General features: G+C 39.5%; 2 protein-coding genes across 9 annotated transcripts in view; both read right to left on the bottom strand.

Annotated features, from left to right (window-relative positions):
• Positions 1-1,425: 1,425 nt before the first annotated feature.
• On the bottom strand, positions 1,426-9,853 carry smpd2b (sphingomyelin phosphodiesterase 2b). The gene is made up of 11 exons (XM_005729778.1): positions 9,626-9,853; positions 7,327-7,440; positions 7,138-7,234; positions 5,953-6,029; positions 5,389-5,482; positions 4,676-4,765; positions 4,502-4,584; positions 4,208-4,340; positions 3,666-3,770; positions 3,405-3,582; positions 1,426-2,930 (listed from the first exon to the last, which is right to left on the bottom strand). The coding sequence occupies exons 2-11, from the start codon at positions 7,374-7,376 to the stop codon at positions 2,506-2,508; spliced, it is 1,332 nt and encodes a 443-aa protein (XP_005729835.1). The 5' UTR covers positions 7,377-7,440; positions 9,626-9,853; the 3' UTR covers positions 1,426-2,505.
• Positions 9,854-15,808: 5,955 nt separating this feature from the next.
• tead3b (TEA domain family member 3 b) overlaps positions 15,809-20,587 on the bottom strand; it is a 29,354-nt gene continuing 24,575 nt past the window's right edge. For 6 of the 8 annotated variants that reach the window (XM_005729785.1, XM_005729782.1, XM_005729784.1 and 3 more), the window contains 9 exons: positions 20,275-20,400; positions 20,129-20,172; positions 19,887-19,943; positions 19,408-19,472; positions 19,175-19,311; positions 18,814-18,987; positions 18,362-18,505; positions 18,110-18,262; positions 15,809-17,953 (listed from right to left, as the gene is read on the bottom strand). In XM_005729785.1, the coding sequence (XP_005729842.1) occupies positions 17,840-17,953; positions 18,110-18,262; positions 18,362-18,505; positions 18,814-18,987; positions 19,175-19,311; positions 19,408-19,472; positions 19,887-19,943; positions 20,129-20,172; positions 20,275-20,400 (1,014 nt within the window). In that variant the 3' untranslated portion in view covers positions 15,809-17,839. The remainder of the gene's footprint in view (positions 17,954-18,109; positions 18,263-18,361; positions 18,506-18,813; positions 18,988-19,174; positions 19,312-19,407; positions 19,473-19,886; positions 19,944-20,128; positions 20,173-20,274; positions 20,401-20,587) is intronic. The other 2 variants (XM_013910013.1, XM_005729781.1) reach the window with 1 other exon arrangement.

Genomic DNA, 20,587 nt, shown 5'->3' on the forward strand with positions numbered 1-20,587 from the left:
TTTTTTCTGTTGTTTTAACATATACGTATAAGAAACAGTCTGGCAAAGAACATAACATAGGCGCGTTTAAAGTACTGGAAAATAATAACAGTGAAGCAGTCTATTTGTCATCGAATATTTCTACTTTATGTAACTTCGTTGTAGTTGCAGTTATGCTGCAAGTAATTATTCACCTAGAAATGAATGCCAGGTTTAGTTTTTGTTTAACCAAAGCCTATGACAACGAGAGAAAATACTAGATTTAAAGCACACATTTCAGCAAAGTGAACTTGTATACACACACACACACACTGTTTGAACTGAAAAGGTCAATAGACACTCACTCAAAAGATATCAGCTTAAAAACAATCACAGGAGTAAAAACTGATTGAATAACTGAGTGATTAAATGCTGTGTTGTTTGTGTCATGGAAACAAGACTTTTGTTGCCAACTAAAGTCAAGCAAATAGGGAGAAGGAAAAAGAAAGTGTTGAGTGAGGTTAACCCATGTTTAGACCTGTTCACACGCTCTTTTTCCTCCTCCTTGAGCACAGAGAAAGCCGGAAAAGGCTGCAATTTCTACAGCATGCTGCAAAAGAAATAAAAGTATTAAACAAAACAGTTGACTTTGTTGACTTATATTGTGTGCAGTATGTCCCATAGCAGGATAATATAACTTGACTAATAATAACTCACAAGAAAAAAGCACAACTGGTAAGGTGCTACTTACTTGTTTGCTAAAATTTACAATACAAGTTCCTTTTGCACAACAAAAGTCTGTAAATAGCCTTTTGAGACTATCATTTACATTACCAGTATCCTTTTTCCATTTTACAAACGCCAGGCTATCACTTTGTTGGAGCGAAAATTTCAAACCAGTTCTGATGAGTTGTATACCTATATCATTTATGGAAGGTTATTAATTAGATTTTGGAAAGTGCAACAGAATAACTTCCAAACATACAGTTTTAATCAAAGTTGCACAGGTGTACAACACCTTACATGTCAGCGCATCTTAAACATATGCCATATTTGTGTTTCGAGTTTGAAACTTCTACCTTGTGTGCAGTTAATGTATTATTCATATTTGCGGGGGGGGGGGGGGGAGAGCATTTGAATGCACCACACCCATGTCTGAGCTTGTCTTCTGTGCATGCTAAAGGTGTGAGCTGGCATCTAACCTATCATGTTAGGTTGTCGGCTTCTTATGTTCTCACTGGCTTTGTTGTTTTCACAGCCGTTGTCTGATATATTTATTATTGTGAAGGCTGTTTTGTTTTTTTTAAAATCAATGACATACTTAGAGAAAGACCTGTTCTGATACTGTACTGTACTTTGACTGCTCTCTAGTGGTGAATATGTGAATCTCAGGGAATACAAACTACAGTTTGAAATGTCAGACGCCATCTCCTGACGACTTGACAGGTCTACACAGAGCCACAGCAGTTCATAAGCATGTGCATAAAGTCTTTATTATTGCTTTCATGATCATGCCCATCACAGTTTCCAGTTGGAATGAACATCAAGTATCTGAAATTCTATAAATCATAATGAACTTAAGAACTGCGAAGTGCTTCTTCTTCACTGAGGTGAAAGTAAACGTTCAAACTCTTGAGTTACAACATGGTATTTTAGCAATGTAACATATTAAGCAATCTCCTAGCAAAACTATAGGGAAGTGGTTCACCAGGTTAATCAACAAAGTGCACTGCACACTAACTGATGTATTCTGTTTTTATTTTCTACGGTATATTGTGCTTTGTAAAAATGTGACCAAAAGAGGTCAAGGTCAAGAGCAGAACATTTTCAGTATTTTCAATCTATACTTGAACATATGAGAGGAGTGTAGATTGTCTTTAAGATTAAGACACTATAAACAGAGAGCATGACAAATGATACATGCATACAGACTTGGTTCCTTTATCTACAGTACAAAGGATCCTGACGAGTGCTGTTGTAGAGGAAAAATATTACTGACTGAAACGTAAACCTCCTACATGTGGAGTGTCTGTGTCTTCTATTGCAATGGAAACCACAGAGCTACTTTCTTCATGTATTTAACACATTAAAGACCCGGTCAAACTCAACCTGGAACCATAATCTCTGTGCAGTTGATTATTAAACTCAAAAAAGGGAAGCATTAAATTAAAAACAGAAAAAAATGGTCCCGGTGAATCTACTGGTGGGTGGAATGCAAATCGGACCTGAGGCTAAAAAACACAAATGGTCAGACTTAATGACCTTCAGCATAACAGCACAGAAGCATTACAGTACATTTGTATATTCTAGGTACATCAAGTGAAATATAGGTGTAATAAAAGCCTACAGATCTCTATATAAAAGTATATAATGTCAATGCATGTGCCCTGCACTACTTTCAGAGAAGCATTTCAATTATGATTGATTCTGCAATATGAATATAAATCTCCAAAACTAAAATATTCAGGGGAGCAAAGCTCCTCACATGTTCACTATAAAAGTGACTTCAAAGTCGCCTTTACCACTTTGACATTCTTGGCCTCTGCATTACTCCTCTGGCTCAAAGGCACCGGGCTCCTGAACCTCTGGGGGCCTTCCTGAGGGATTATGAAGTTGAGCTAGACAAAAGCCCTTAAGCTTCTCTTGCAGACTACCTATACCCAGCCTCATCTGGTCTTCAGCCCCCTGAAGTGATTTCAGCTCCATTGTGTAAAAGATGTACAACATGGAGGTGGTCAGCAGAATGGCAAAGCACAGCACAGCCAGCAGGTAGAAGGAGGTACGAGGGAAAGGCTGTTCTGCTCCCAGAGCTAAGTAGGGCACCGCGGCGATGACCAGCTCCAGGAACAGCAGAGCCAGCCCCATCACTCCAGTGCGTGCTGCTGTGTAGCGCATCCTCTCAGCACAGTGCAAGCCCACTTTGACTTCAGTGCGGGCCTCAGTCACAATGTCAACCAGTTCAGCCAGTTTCCCTAAGTCCATGAAAGAGAGACAAGAGAAAGAGTGGAGCCTTTATACCAGTACAAAGCTGGAGAGCAAAGCACTGCAGAAAGTGTTGAAGAGTCAAGCTCTATACTGGACAGGATTATTGTTACAACAGAACATTAAATATTCACTGTGCTCCATGTTATTTAACCCACTGTTCCTGGCACAATTTAGCCAGGGATGAAATTACAACATGTGGCCTGGAATAGTCCTTTTGGAAGAGCAGCCAGAAAACAAAACAAAACACCAGCATATACTTAAAGCTGGCAATACAGCCTGGCTACAGAGCTTCACTAGGGCTGTCATTTCTTTTTCTTTCTTGTCTGACAGATTAAAATTGCTCTGATAGGTAAAAGTGGAGGAATCAAAATGGATTTTCCATTGAATAATTTATACCAAAGTAATTGGACAATCAATCACCTTTACACGAGACAACCTGCTGGCATGGAGTGTGCAGATACCTGTAGTAGAGTCCTTATTCTTCAATTTTCTGTCACTTCCTGTTTCAGCCGGAGTGTGCGGCTCCAGCCTCAGTTCAGCAGTGAGAGCTTCATGGTCGGAGTATGGGAAAGGATGGTTGGGAACGGAGCCTTTGGTAGTGGACATGGAATCACAATGGACGTCGGCTTTTGAAGAACCCTGGGAATAACAAGAGGGCAATCGTGCTTTAGCAGTTACATGGCTTTATAAAAATCATCAGATGACATGCTGCTTTCACTCACCTTAAATAGTATGTAGTCGATTCGAATCCCCTTCTCAAAAGGTACAAGCTCCTTTTTACTAATAAAAGGGTTGTCTGCTATAAGAGTCATACCATTCTCACATCCCTGCAAGAAAAAAAAAAACTTGCTTAAATTCAATTTACATAAAACCAAAGTGTAACAGAAAGCTGCTTGTACTTTTACAACCCTGCCATTTCTTGAATAATACCATCTTACTTTGCAGCTCAGACCTTAAGATATGAGACCACAATGACACAGTAGCAAAGCTACCTTTGAGCCAATCTGTTGTGTGCAGCTCTAAGAACCACAATGAATAGCCAAGACTTTATGGTCCAACTTCCTATTGCATCAAAATAAATGTGTTAGAGCCTGCATAACTGCATGCATGGCAACTCTATGACTGCCACTGTGCCTCGTATTTCAACTTGAAGTGATGTAAATTTAAATGCACTAAAATCTGCAAGGATCTACATAAATAAAAAAAGGTACTTGATTTCATTACTGCACTCACTGTTTGAATACAGATTAATACTTCTACATACATCAAATTTAGCTGTTTCTAAATAAGAGTCTTGCAGTCCAGTGTAAGCCCTCAGTAGTCTGTTCCCAAGGTCCTGAGGGTGCATGTTGAGGTCACCACCAACAATGACCACATCTGCACCAGCAGAGGTGTGGCTAAGAAGCACAGGAAAAACAAACAAACAAACAAACAAACAAACAAACAAACAAACAAACAAACATGTTAGTCATTGTATTCTACAAACTAGATAAATGTTACTTCAAACATTTTAGTAAATATGTAAACAAATATAAAGAAACAAGCAAAGGCACACTACCGAATGAACTGCTGCAGCTCCCAGGCCTGAACCACTCTGTGAGGTAGATAAGAGTCCTTCTCTCGGGAGTACTCTGCATGCAGCTAAAATCAGTACACAAGGACAACAGCACATTGATCAATAATAGAAAATCATGTACAGTTAGGGCTGAAAACTGCTGTTATGAAACCTTACATGAGTGACATAGACATTTGCAGTCAGGCTGCCGAGGTTTAGGATAGCCATGCCAACAGCTTTACCACCAAACCAGTCTCCATGGTGAGCCTAATTAACAAGGAAAATAACAACTGTGAATAAACAGTGAAAACGAAGGGTGATATGAAGAGTACAGATAATTTTGAATGAAGCCAATGCAGGGGGAAAAAAGTTGACACTAATACTGTCGTGCTATTAGGGTTTTGCCAAAAAATTGAATTCTTTGTTGCATATACTTAACTACAATCCTAAAAAAACAAAAAAAAAAAACAAAAACCGCTATTTTTAGTTTGGTATTTACCTAAAATTTGTTGCTCCTGGTTCTGCTGCATGTTTTATTTATTTCTTAAAGTTGTGCATTCTCACATAGAGCAATAGCAAAAGAAAAACAACTAAAATTACTGCTAACAAAAAAAAACTATTTTCGAAGTATGTGAATACAGTAATTAAATGAGCTACTCCCCTAATGTCTACTCAAAAAGTCTGTTCACACATTTATAAATCAATTACAATTTCACAATATATTTAATATAGTTAAAGCCTTTTAGCATAAACAAGTAATTTTACTAATGTTGACGCAGTGTTTTACTATGGTGAATTTTAAAGGTGCAACTCTTACAGAAGATTTTTTATTTGTTAATAAACACGAGTACAAGATACTGTTTTCTCCATCTCCAGCTCTCCAGACTTACCATGTAAGGATAACCATTCAGTGAGTAGCGATAAAGAAATGTATCGCGGATTCTGTGTTTGGAGAAAATGGCCAGTCCACTGCCTATGACGCCACTGCAAAAGAAACATGTGACAAAAAGTTATAAATAATGACTCATATACTTGGTTTCCATGTAGTTCAACAGTATCTTAGTCTATGTACAAATCGGTAGTATCTGCAACAGATGTGAGAACTTATCTATTAGAGTTGACATTTTTGTGAGCTACAGAGGGGATTAGAAAGGTAGAACCTTAGCTTAATCACGGTCTTGTTCTTTGGTATGGAGGTCAAGGAAGAATTAAGGAGAAAAAGTTAACCCTTGATAGTTTTAGTGAACTACACACACACACACACACACACACACACACACACACACACACACACACACACACACACACACACACACTTTACAGAGATAAAGATATTATGGCCTTTTGAAGATATGACCAATCACGACCTTTAGTCTCAGACTGAGATGTTCAAGGTTAAAAATTAGAGAAACTATTTCACAGTGAGCTTTTGTGTGAGACGGCAGAAACATTACCTTCTGAAGTAATGAGAGTGAGGGTGACAAGAAGCAAGTTTCTTTTTCAAGAAGAGATAGTCTTTCTCACTCCACACCTGTAAAAACATTCGCATGTCACTCAGAAAGTTGAATACCAAACATTATTACGAGTATTTACCCATGTTAATTTTAATTTATAACTTATGGTCAAATTACTTTCATTGCACTGCAGCCTACAATTTGTTAGGGACTGTTTGTAATTTTAAATCAGTCCAGATGAGACTGAAGTGTAGACTTTAACCATGGCAAGTTGAGGCATGTTCCCTTTTTGATTCACAACAAATGAAGCAGGAATTGAGTCCAAGCATTGAAATTTAAATCTTGTATGTTTTCATTGGCCTCTTGTATGTTGTTAATGCAAGTGAAGGAGGGTGAAACCAAAACAAACCAATGGGTGGGACAGCAAAACATACAGGTGTAGCAAAATCAACAATATGATATCATTTTAAAAAGAAAGAATACACTGGCCAGCTCAGCAGTACCAAAACAAGTCTTGAGGAGGCAGAGGTATCATTATCAAGGTCATGAATAGAAACTAGCTGTACAACGAGCTATTGTTGATTACACAAGATTAGAGAAAGACCAGATTAGACTTTGTCAGAAAATGTCTACAGGAGCCGGCATAATTCTGGAAAAGATTCTTTGGACAGATGAACCCAAGAGTAACTTGTGCCATGATGACTGGAAGTCAAAAGTATGGAGAAGGAAAGGAACAGCTCATGATCCAAAACATAGAATATCTTCTGTCAAACAAGGTGGAGGCAATGCTGTGGCATTTATGGCTGCCAGTGTTTGATAACGCGACTGCTAAAAGAATTAGCACTCTGAATTCTAAGGTTTATAGGGTTGTATTCTGCTCAGATTCAGACAAAAGCTGTTAAGCAAACAAGAGTTTCTGAGGCAAAGAAATGAGATATTCTTCAACAGCCCAGTCAGTCCGAGGCGGTGCCTCTGAAAATGGGAGACTATGTATAAAAATAGGTGTAATTCCTGTACATCAATCACATATTGAATATTTTATTTAAAATCCACTGTGGCGGTGTACAGATGAGAAATTTAAAAAAAACATGTAGTTTCCCAACACACGTATGGCCTGCAGAGTCTCTGTTTTTATCAGAACAGTGAGTCTGCAATCAACCGTTTTGTAAGCTGGCTTCCACCTACCTCTTGCAGTAACACAATATCATGCTGTTCCTTATACAACATTTCACCAATCATGGCATAGCGCTGTGGACAGTATTTGCTTAGATATCGGATCCCCCTGCAAAAATAAAGCGCATGGAGCATGACTTATTTTTTAATGGGTGTCTCACAGCAATGCATTAAGAATCTCCACAAACCACAGCCACTGACCAGCAGTTCAGAGAGAAGACCCGCACTCTGACAGAGTCCATGTTAGACATGTTGGCGTATCAGTGAAGCTTCAAATCAGGAATGTCGGCTCACGTGAGGTGACTAGGATGGATCCTAAAGTGTCACATAAGAACAGTTGTTAGATACTGCCTGAGCTTCACTGCCAATGTAGTTAGCTGAACATCTGGGTGTGCTAATACACCCTATAAATACACGGGCAATAAGGAAAAAAAAATCTGGATAAGAAGGGGACATGCACATATCCAAATATCACAGAAATAAAGGTTGAAGTGACAAAAATTAAAATTAATAAAAAAAACTGCTTGGTAAGCACAAAATGTGAAAACGCAGCACACTGCAGCCTGACTGGCAGCTGACACGTTCAGCAAAATTGTTACTGACAACAGTGTAAACAGTTCATGTGAAATGCTCAACTGGCTGTGTAATATTACATATTGATAAAATGTGCAGATGTGTTTTTGCAGCTGTGTATTATTTATTTTTTTATATTGTAGATACATATTCTTTCTTCCTGCACTATCATCCATCTGTAGGCTAAAGACAAATTTATAATATAGGGCAAAACACATGATTAAAAGCTGACCTAGGCAGAACTTACTATGTCACATGTTAGGCAAATTTTGCAGTTTTTTTTTCCTTTTTCTTTTTAAAGGAGGGTTAGTAGAAGCTTATAAACTGCCTGGCCAAAAAAAAGTCGCCACCTGGATTTAACTAAGCAAATAGGTAAGAGCCTCCAATTGGACAATTACAGCATGGGCGATTAACTTTCAGCTGGCAACAAGTTATTTAACCCCAACTGGTGCAAGGAGTTGCTTCTTATTTCATAAACAACCATGTCGAAAGACATCTCGTGGTCGTGGAAAAGACGTTAGTGTGTTTGAGAAGGGTCAAATCATTTGCATGCATCAAGCAGAGTAAACGTCTAAGAAGATCGCAGAAACTACTAAAATTGGGTTAAGAACTGTCCAATGCATTATTAAAAAGTGGAAGGATAGTGGGAACCTATCATCTTCGAGGAAGAAATGTGGCCGGAAAAAAATCCTGAATGATCGTAATTGGTGATCACTTAAATATCTGGTGAATTCAAATGGAAGAAAAACTATAGTGGAACTCAGGGCTAGGTTTAATAGTGAAAGCAAGATCATTTTCACACGCACTTCAATTTGCTAGGAAACATAAAGATTCTGACTCTGGAGCAATGGAAGAAGGTCATGTGGTCTGATGAGTCCAGATTTACCCTGTTCCGGAGCGAGGGGCGTATCAGGGTAAGAAGAGAGGTAGATGAAGTGATGCACTTATCATGCCTAGTGCCTACTGTACAAGCGTATGGGGGCAGTGCTATGATCTGGGGTTGCTGCAGTTGGTCAGGTCTAGGTTCAGCGAAAGTATATGCTCCACGAACGAGGCCAGCTGAGTACCTTGCTATGCTGAATAACCAGGTTATTCCATCAATGGGTTTTTTCTTCCCTGATGAAGCGGGCATATTCCAGGATTCATCGGGCTCAAATTGTGAAAAAATGGTTCTGGGAGCATGAGACATCATTTTGACAAAAGGATTCGCCACCACAGAATCCTGACCTTAACCCCACTGAGAATTAATGAAGAAAAAAAAATGCAACACTGGATGGAAATAAATATTTTGACATTGCAGAAGCTTATCAAAACAATGCCACAGGGTGTCTAATCAAAGCTAAAGGCGGTCCAACGAAATATTAGACTGTGACCTTTTTTTTGGTGGCCAAGCAGTGTAGCATAAATAAAATATACAATGTCCTTGATATTTAAAGACTAGCATTAGAAAAAAGGTTGAACAAGGAAGAGGGCAGGGGGTTCTACACCAACCACAAAGCAGTAAACTCACAATAATTACCTATCGTAGCCAGAAAACAGCTTAAGTGTTTCTATTAAAACTCAAATGTGCCCAAATCATTCAAAGTCTGTTTAATGCAGAATCAGTGAAGAAATGCAGGTTGTTCTCAGTGTTATGGCAGGAAAAGCAGATAATATTCCCGGAACACTCAAGAAGATAACATTTTAGATACCTCGGTACTTCCACTGCTACACTAGGAATGCTTCATTAGTGGAAATTTGATACTATGTAGTATAAAAGTCAAAGTGTTAATCGCTGGTAGGTAAGCGTAGTTAACTAGTGAGTGTAAATAACTGCTAGTAAGTTCCAGATATCCGTTTAGCTAGTCTGTAGAAGTGAAGCTGGGTCTAGTTTCCGTTAGCCTGTTGCCGGTTTTTATATTATGATTTATTAATTGGTTTAACTCACCTCGAGTCTGTTGATGTCAGCTGAAGTTAACTGGGCCGTTCATGCAGAGATGCGTCGTAAATTTATACAAAACACTTCCTGCTGCCGTACTAGCTCACTATCACTATTACGCTAAGTAATAATAATGAAGACAGCACATTGTCTGTCGGTCGGCATCTCACGAAGTGAACAGACTTTAATGGCATTCAACGTTTTACATTGCTGCGTGGGTTTCCTGTCTATGTAAAGTCAGAAAGAAAGAAATAATGGTTATGACCTCCGGTTTTATTTTTTACCACAAAATAAAACCAGAACATCAGTATTACTATTTTTAGCGAGAGGAAATATCTCATGTGTATTTAAAATAAAATAATTGCTGGTATAAATGCTTTGTTACACGGATTTCATTTTAAATATCCCAAAAATTACATTTTGTAAAAGTACTTTTATTTTGAAAACCTTGTTTCCGGACTTAGGCTTCCTTGGCCGCGCTCAATTGTGGGACGTGAAGTTCTTTAAGACAAAAACCATGGAATCAGTTGAAAAGGCGCTCAGACTAAATTAAACCAGTAAAATGAATATATTTCAACCATTTAAAAACTGCTACAGCAAAAATGTGTAAGTATTATGACACAAACAAAAAATCTGAGGAGTAAATGCAATGGCACAGCTAGGGGTGTGCTTGTGCAATATGACCAAAATCTCATATCCCGATATAAGAATTCTATCGTCCCGATAACGATATATATCACAAAAATGTAGCATTTTCTCTAAATTCTGTGAATCTCGGGCAGCTTGACTTGCGTGAAGTGTTTCCAGCTGGGCGTCGTGTACCTGGAGTCGAGTGTTTTAACCAATGCATGAAACTATACATTTTTAGACATAAGTTGTAACGGCTGCCGTTTTCTTTGTGAGTAATGAGTATTTATTACACGGCGTGCTGCGGGGAAAAGCCTGTTCTGATGTTTGAGTCTAAGGTTTATTTTTTAGCACCTGGCGGCTCTTTTTTACTTCTCATCCGTAAATAATCTGCTCTTTCACGTGATTCAGTTTATTTTTGAAAAGTCTCAACAGGATCTTGAGCTTTATTGTGAAAGGTTTATGTGGAACATAAACAAGTGGACACACGATGCTGTTACCGTCGTTGTTGCTAACCACAACGCATAAAAAACGCGCTTGTCCGTCCATAGTGTGGTTATATAAAATATAAAAGAATAAGAGAACTTTAAGAAATTAATATAGCCAAAACGATGAAAAAATATTGCCGTAAAGAGTTTATTTTGCGACACCACGAAACAAACGATAGCGTAAAATGAAACGATAGATGTTTTTATATTGTCATCCGATATATATCGTTATATTGAACAGCCCTAGGCACAGCAATAAGTCAGGTGGTAAATAAGTCAAGTGAAACAGAATCTGGAAAAATGGGTGCGCTAATGCTCTATAAATACTCGGGCAATAAGGACAAAATATGGAGAAAGTAAGGGAAATACACATATCCGAATATCACAGAAATAAAGGTTAAAATGACAAAAATTAAAATTAATAAAAACTGCATGGTAACACAAAATGTGAAAGCCACAGCAGGCAGCACTCTGCAGCCTGACTGGCAGCTGATAGGTGCAGCAAAATTGTTACTCACAACAATGTGAACAGTTCATGTGAAATGCTTAATTGCCTGATTAATATTAGATATCAAGTCAAGTCAAAAAGACTTTGTCTATCCCCATGGGGGGACATGCGTATGTGTGTGTGTTCCGTGTTCAGCCGAGAGAAGGTGTCCCTTCACCCAGTTAGACAAAAGTAAACAATCTTCGGTCGACGCGGGTGGCCATGAATGAGGGGGGAGAGAGTGACAACAAACAGTCTTATTATCTAAGGAGAATTTGTGATTCCCGTCAGCTTTTGCCTTGAGCATCCAGCTGGTGCCAGGGGGGCCGCATGAGATGAAGATGGTAGTTGTTTTGGTTAGTCCGAACAAACTGCTTCCAGTTTTACAGTAGGTCTAATGTCCGTCACTGGTCACCAGGTCTCTCAATTCCCGTTGTTCTTCTTCAAGATCTTATCCATATAACAGAGCCATGAGCTTCTTCAAGATCGCATCCATATTGCGTAATAAAAAACACAGTGTGAGTGCTCACAGCACTGCCCATCGTCTATCATGTCGGCCAGCTTTGTGGGATTTTGAACAGCTGTAGCTGCTCCTTGTTCTTCAATAAGCCAGGTCCGAGCCAGCTCCATTCAGCCAGAACTCTGTTATCATAGTTCCGAACTGGTAGATGTCGTTCAATGTCCTCCATCGAGAGTGTTGCCAGACACACGACGCAACCGACCATCGAGTATCTGGCAGCAAACGTCTCCGCAGGACAATTGGGCTCTCCCAAGCCCAGGAGGATGTCAATTCCAGTTGATCAAATCCATAATTCTTCTTTAGGTTTTTAGAGAACAAGTCTGGGAGACTCTCTTAGGATTAGAGAATAAGCGAGACTATACAAGACATGAGAAGCAGGAAAGATAAGGGAGAGGGGGAAAGTGCGACCGCCTCCTTCAAGAGCCGAGAGAATGATAAAATTTGCAAATCTTTTATTGGAGCTGTGTATTATTTTTTTTCTATGTTGTAGATACACGTTCTTTTTTTTTCCTGCATTATCATCCATCTGTAGGCAAAAGACAAATTTATATTATAGGGCAAAACACATGGTTAAAAGCTGACCATTGTAGTTAAATCTGTTAACTGTCATAGGCAGCTCCATATTCCATACTGCATTTCGTTGCCCTGTACCTGTGCATGTGCAATGAAAATAAAGTTGAATTCTATTCTATTCTATATTCAATATTCTTTGTCTATTATATTCACTATCGCTACTCTGTACATGTCCAGTCCATCTCAGCCCTTCTTCTTTAACTTCCTCTCCAAATTGTTTAACCTGAACTGTCCCTCTGATGTAATTTTTAATCCTGTCCATTGTGGTCACTTCCAATGGAAATATGAGCTACCTTTCATTCCTCTTCTCTCCAAAGCATGCCTGCATTTCTTCAGGCTCTATTCCACCTGCTCCCACTCGCACTAAAGATCGCAGTGTCATACAATGGCTTCATACTTTCTCAGTATGAAGAAAGATCCATCCATCCATCTTCATCCGCTTTATCCGGGGCCAGGTCGCGGGGGCAGCAGCCGAAGCAGAGAAGCCCAGACCTCTTTTTCCCCAGCCACCTCCTCCAGCTTATCCGGGGGAACACCAAAGCGTTCCCAGGCCAGCCGAGAGATATAATCTCTCCAACGTGTCCTGGGTCTGCCCCGGGGCCTCCTCTTGGTGGGACATGCCCGGAACACCTCACCCAGGAGGCATCCTTGTCAGATGCCCGAACCACTTCAGCTGGCTCCTTTCGATGTGGAGGAGCAGCGGCTCTACTCTGAGCCCCTCCCAGATGGCTGGACTTCTCACCCTATCTCTAAGCCACCCTTCGGAGGAAGCTCATTTCCGCTGCTTGTATCTGTGATCTCATTCTTTCGGTCACATAGCTCGTGGCCATAGGTGAGGGTAGGGACGTAGATCGACCGGTAAATTGAGAGCTTCGTTTTTACACTCAGCTCCCTCTTCACCACGACGGACCGGTGCAGCGTCCGCATCACTGCAGCCGCAGCACCAATCCGTCTGTTGATCTCCGGCTCGCTTCTCCCATCACTCGCGAACAGGACCCCGAGATACTTGAACTCTTCCACTTGGGGCAGGAACTCTTCCCCGACCTGGAGTGGGCACTCCACCCTTTTCCGGCTGAGAACCATGGCCTCAGATTTCGAGGTGCTGATCCTCAGTCCCGCTACTTCACACTCGGCTGCGAACCATTCCAGTGCGTGTGTTAAACAATCTGGTTAATAAGTCCACTGCTCTCTCGTAGACATCTCCTCCCCCACATAGGTCATCTGGACTAACCATCTTTTTGGCTTCAATTCTCTTCATAGCAGCCTTCACTTCCTCCTTACTTACCCTTAGCAATCCCTGATTTCGTAACTGTCCACCATCTACCATCATCTCTCATTTTCTTCATTTATCAGTTCCTTAAAGTACTCCTTCCATCTTTGCAGCAAACTCTTTTCACTCATTAGCACATTTCCATGTCTATCTTCAATCACCTTTACCTGCTGCACATCATTTTCAGCTAGATCTCTCTGTTTAACCTGTCATTAGTCCTTTTCTCCTTCCTTAGTATCCAGTCTCACATACAACACACTGTAAGCCTTTTCTTTTGTTCTCCAGCTAGCCTTCAGTACTCCTACTGTCTTCATGTCTGACTATATGGAGAGAGGAGAACCTTCCAGATAGACAACCATTTCTACAGCACTCTGCCAATCAGACCTGCATGGTAGAGTGGCCAAACAAAAGCCAAACCTCAATAAAAGGCACATAACAGCTAATCTTTGCCAAAAGGTACCTACCCGAAGGACTCTCAGACCATGGGAAACAAATGAGACAAAAATTGAACTCTGAATAACAAGCGTCATGCCTGGAGGAAACCAGACACTACTCGTCACCTAGCCAATATCATCCCTACTAGTTATGGATCAAACAATACCGAAGCGCTGTTTTGTGTATCCAGAACAAAGACCTGAAGCCCTGTAGCCCTGTATTGGTATCGGTGCGTGTATCACGTATCACGAAAAATCACCAATACAGCTGCTGTGTCGTACAGCGATGAGGCACCAAATTATGTTTATTGGAAAGTGAAAATTTTGACTCATCTGCATTCACGTTGAGAAGAGAGAAGATTGTCTTTAGTGCAGTTTGTGTGTTTCTTTTTGCCACATTTATTATCCAGTGAGAAAAGGAACATTTTCTCCAGACTGAGATCATTTTGATCTCCTAGCATCAAATAAGGTAAATGTTTTTCCCTTTCCTTTTTCTACTTTTGCTCAATTGTCATCAGTTATTTGTGTTCCAGTTTTTTTCCCCCGAAGGACTCATTTAAATTTGTTATTAATTATTTTGACCAATTTAACTTTCTCATGCTTAATAGACATATGTAAACCCTGCCTTCACATACAAGTATACAAGCACTCCCACTATCACAAGCACTTAGATTTTCTAAACTTCTCTTTCTCACTTATAATTCCTTGCAAAAACCCCAACAACAGCATTTGATATAGTGTATTAGTCAATCAATCATATTTGTTTGCTATAATAAATCAATCAATAATAATTGAAATATAAATACTTTTATCACACTTTTTGAACAGCATTTTATCATGAACTGATTAAACAGGACCCTTCATCATTCATGTGATGTCTAGATGTCAGAATCAATTAATGTAGTTCAGTCTTTCTTTGTCCAGGTGGTCTGCAATGACTATTTAAATCCTGCAGATGTTGCTATTGAGCGAGACACCAACAGTGTCACACGTGTAGACACAATAAAGGGCAATATGCAACACACCCCATGAGGTATCATCTACCCATCACTAACCACTACAGTGAAGCATGGTGGTAGCAGTATCATGCTGTGGTGATGTTTTGGGTGGGAAGAACTGGGAGTTTTGTCAGGCTTGAGGAAAAGACTAATGCAGCAATGTTCAGAAACATCTTTAATGATAACCTACTCCAGAGTGCTCTGGACCTTGGACTGGGGTGAAGGTTCATCTTCCAACAGGACAATGACCCCAAGCACACAGCCAAGATAACAAAGGAGTGGCTTCAATACTATTCTGTGAATGTCCTTAAGTGGCCTGGCCAGAGCCCAGACTTGAACTCGATTGAGCATCTCTGGAAAGATCTGTTAGTAGCTGTACGTCCCCATACAACCTGATGGAGCTTGAGACGTTCTGAAAATTAAAAGGGAGAAACTTCCCCAAAATAGGTGTAACTCAAAAAGACTGAAGGCTGCAATTGTTACTTCAACAAAGTTTTGAGCAAAGGTTGTGAATACCTATGTAGATGTTACATTTTTGTATTTTATTTTTAATACATTTGCAAGAATTTCAAGCTAACTTTTGTTAAGGGTATTGCGTGTAAAAGTAAATAATGAATATAATCAATTTTGTAATAAAAATCTAACATGATAAAATGTGGAATAAGTGAAACATTGAATAGTCTATGGAAGGTTAAAAGACTGCAAAAAGCAACAAATTACAACACACATAACCTTATTGGAAGACGACAGTGCTAACCACTGCACCCACTGTAAAATGAATCACTATAGACAAAACAAATTTACAAACAGGTTTAATGACTTTTCTGGGGGGGAGGGGGATGGCCCCAAAGGCACCATGCGTCATGTATTGTTAGATACATTTGTTGATTACATAGTCCAACTTCTACTCAAAGTATAAAATTGCAATGCACATTGGTAACAAAGACAATAGTAAACCATCTTAAACCAAAAAACAAAGAAGAAAACTGCCCACACCATTCAGAATATGATACATTAGATATCTCATTATTAATTATCAATATCAGCACAATCACACATTTTTTTTTCAGTGAAGCATATGGCAAACACTGAAAGTCAAGACAACTGAATCAAAACAAAATATTAATCTTTATAATGGCAAAAATGTCTGTATAAAAGATAGACTGAGATACCTACTAGAGGAGGAGTGTTATTGTATCTAGCTTGTGAAATATGACATTCAAAGCCAGGTGCAAGTATGCCACCATACAATATTTTAAATTTGAACTTGTCCAGTGAACCTCACAGAGTAGACACTCATCTAGCAGGACCCATGAGTTGGCAGTAAATTCTATCTCTAATATAAGTCCTACAATACTTTTAACATCTCCATCATGGTGGAAAATCATCACCAATACCCCACCCTTCCCTCCTGCTATTTCTTGTTCAGCCCTATAAATAACAATCAATGGTCATACTCCACAGCACAGAGACAATAGCTCTCTTTCAAGACAGTTATTCAGATTGATGTAACAATTATTTCATATGTAATGTCAGTAAAAAATGTCTTAAATATCAAAAAGTATTTTAATTAATGAATGCAGCTTCTCCACACATTACAGAGAGGAGTGAAGCCAATGTACCAACTTCACAGCATACAGTCTCTTTTTTAAACAAAAGAAACAGTGGTTAACTTCTCTCTGCTTTAACCATGGTCTCTGTGCTGAGTTTAGCTGATCACAAATATGAAGACCCCCCCACCCCCAAACACTCCTATGTAACACATATTCCTTTAGTATCCACTTACTCACAGTACAGAAACAATTCATTTTATTCAGTAACGCTACATACCTCAAGGCAGAAAATAAGCACTGTGTTGCTGCACTTCTTAATCTTTTAAGTGCATCTGAGCACACGTCTTCAAACAGAGAGAAATAACAGGGCATCTCATAAGTAAGGCAAAGCCCTGGGTTTATGTCAGGAAAGCAAAGGTTCAAGACATCCCTAGTGTCAAAATCAGTTATAGATAGATGCTTGTAAGACCTGATTTTTTTTTTTTAAAAATTGTGTAATAATATATGTATAAAAAAAAGAACCTTAATAACATGGCGACACAATTAACCTTCTCCCTGTACACTTGGACTGTAAAACCTGGGATGTTGTTTTTGTTTTTTTGTAAAATAGACCTCATCAGAATTAGTTATCCCACTCCTCTGCGTGCCTGAATACAAGAACTGCCCCAAAAGATGTTGATCTGAGGTTTCTTTCCACATTTTTTTTCAAAATACCTGTATGAATATTTTCTTTTCATTTAAAAACAAGAGGTAGTAAAAATAAGGCAATCCGAAGTGGCAGGCAATCATAATCTTTGGAGAAAAAGGCACTTTGTTTCCTAAACACCTAAACACAACTTGACCCCACTTCCATGGTAATTTTCTCTCTAGTTTTTCAATGCTATTTACACTTCTCTTGTTGCTCAGAGTGTGTTCCCTTGGATACTTTAAGAGTCTTTTCAACCCTAAACACGTTCTCATCCCCTCGATAAAACATTTCAGGCTCCGTCGATTTTTGCAAAAGTGACCCACTTCATCTAAATCATGTTTAAACACATGGAAAATAACTTGTCTGCAATTCTTCAAAATTTCTTTGCGTGCTGGCATGTTGAGATTCGCTCTCTCTTTTTTTTTTTCCTTGGATACTTTTTTAAAGCATGTAATGTGTCCATGTTAGTTCGGTCTAGCATTGCTTTGAATGTTTTCATAATTTCTCCTGGATCGTTGAGCTGGTTAAAGAGAGACTGTGCCACACTTTATTGTGTGGCTTTTCCAAAACCTCCCTGAAGAGCTGTTAGTCTTTAACAAGTCTGTAGACGTGATACTGAGCCCCGTGTTCACTCGTGGAAACCTCAAAAACAAATGCTATACAGAGCAAGGTTTCCTGTGTGTCGCGATTCGTCACCACCTGAGGAGAAGAACAGTCCATTTAGAAATAAGCCCATAATGATCAGCTGATTTGTGAATAATTAGAAAATAGCAAATATCAACTGATAAACTGGTCTTAATGCGTAAATGTAAGGTTAAATGTTGAACTAAGCAGCTATAATTCACTGTATTTTACCTGTAGGATAGTGAAGTTTTCAAGAACACTGTTCATCATGTATTTTTCAGGTAAGTGTTTCAGTTTGTGGATAAAGTTGATCATGTACTCGCACATAGGAGAGCGGTGGATCCTGTAAACACACTTTCCTCCCTCTAGGCGGGCATACTCTGTCTGCAACACACACACACAGGCGAGTCAAGAACAGACAACAATGTGCATATAATATTAAACATACTTCTCAGAAAAGACTCAGTTAAAGCACCGGCGTACCTCTACTTTTTCGACAACTTGCTTGCCAAATGAGCAGACTTTGGTTGAAACGGTGATCGTCATGTTCTCAATGCTACTGTATTGACTGCTGACACCATAGAATGAACCTGGACCGTCTGGCATACCGCTGCTGTTCAGATCAGCCTGCAGAGTGCACACATGTCATCATGACAAAAGGCCCTCACATGACATCAACTTTAAATTGCATAAATAAATAAATAAATAAAGATGTGGATGTAAGTTATTCAAAAGAACATTTATTAACCAAAGACAAACGCAGTATAAATGAAGCAACATTCTATGAAATACATTGCCTCTTATCTTGAAATCATGTAATTTATCACCACATGTAGCATGGTATTGTATGAAAAAAAAAAGCAGTTTGCATAATTTCCAAATGTAGAAAACAGAGGCATGATAATATTAAGTGTCAGATTATAATAACAACATACCCAGAACTTTACAAGGAAGAAAGCATTTTGGGGCCCTTTCTCATAAAGCTCTTTGAGCCCACCCTTCTTCTCAGGGAACTTGTCGTAGATCTGCCGAATGTCCACAGCCTCAAGGAGCGGATCGCTGTAGGAGGGATTGGTTTGTCCGATGTGGACAAACAGGTGTTTGCTGTACTATATTGGACAGAGACAGAGCAGATGATAAACGTTGGCTATAGGACTTGATTTAGTACAGGGAGCACGAACAAAAAAAACAACTAAAACACAGCCCTCATGTATTAATGCCACTAAACTTTTAAACAAGTTCTTATTACTCACAAGCTGTCTGGTTGGGATATGGTGCAGACCATATTTAACTCACATTGTCTGGGTCCCTCTGGACCTCCATGAAGGCTGAGTACTCCAGCAGCCTCAGCTTAGAGGAGGCAATGGTCCGATCCTGCCAGACTGGCACTGCAGTAGCGGCTGGTGCAGGAGGTGGCGCCAAGGGCTCATAATCTTCATGTATGCAAACACATATGCATAAGCATTAATATATCACACCCATTTTCCTTTTCTGGTTTCCATTTATTGATTTATTTTGTTCAAACTTACTTGGTATGGGTTGGTTTACAGAACCTGGTAGGCTCGAGTATGGGGGCTGTGCAAATGGTTTGATACTGAAAAGTAATGAATGAAAGTGAGAAAAAGACTCCAATACCAGATTTTTGTGACACATGGGTACCTCAGTTATGCAGAATTGTTAGTGTATCAGTGTAAGCATGTGTTGCTGCACCAGCTAGGCGTAAGTCCACCTGCTTCATTGCTTAATAGTGATGCAAAACAGCATCATTTAATTGTGCTTTTGCTGACAAATTCATAAAAATGCATACAATTTTTTTGTGTGAACACAAATCATCAAACACTACAAGGATTCATCTACCACATTCCTCTTTTCTTAATAAAATCTGAAGCAGTCTATTGCCTGGTGGTGGTGATGGTGGTTTACATCAGTGCAGAAAACATACAATGCAGTGTAGAAGAGTTAGTACTGCTTTGTGCTCAATGTTGAACCTTGGCTAGGGGGAACTTACGCATGGCTGGTGCGGCCAAGCCCAGGAGTCCTTCCCGGGTTGAAATCTAGAAGCAGCCTGGTGTACAAAAACGTTATTCATTAAACATTCCCTGCAATACCCACCTGATATTAAACCTAACCTCATCAGTGATTCATTTACTTATTCATGCTTTTACTTATCTCTATCACCAATGTCTTACTTCAGAAAGAATACCATGATACCACAAAGTTCCTGTGCGTTCAGTGCAGGGGTTTACTTACTCCTGAGAAGGTCCAGGCTGTCCTGGGATTTGAGCAGGCCAGAACTACAGAGTAAAGAAGAAAATAAAAGTCAGTGCCCATTTGAATCACTTCAAACTGCAATGAAAAACATTAATGCCTTTTAATTGCCAAAAATTGAGTCTCACTCTGGCTGGTGGATACGGGGCCGGAGGCAGTGGTGGAAGATGTTTATTTATTATACTCGGAGAGACAATCTGTGCAGATGACAGCGCTGCCATGTTCTGCAGGGCTTTGTCCTTAGATGCCTGATCCTGCAGGTTGACAGAGAGAAACAAGAGGAGTCAGCCACAAGGTGGCAGCCTAACCTCGGCATAATCCAATGCAGTATACTATCCTAATGATAATACAAAACAATGACACTGTTTGTGTATGTTTCATAAATGATTAATTAGTCTATTCTAAATAAAGTTAACATTAGCTTAGCTCAACATTCAATCT

Source organism: Pundamilia nyererei, unplaced genomic scaffold (genome assembly GCF_000239375.1).
Source record: "Pundamilia nyererei isolate P.nyererei 1_Seehausen unplaced genomic scaffold, PunNye1.0 scaffold00034, whole genome shotgun sequence".
Taxonomy (NCBI): Eukaryota; Metazoa; Chordata; class Actinopteri; order Cichliformes; family Cichlidae; genus Pundamilia; species Pundamilia nyererei.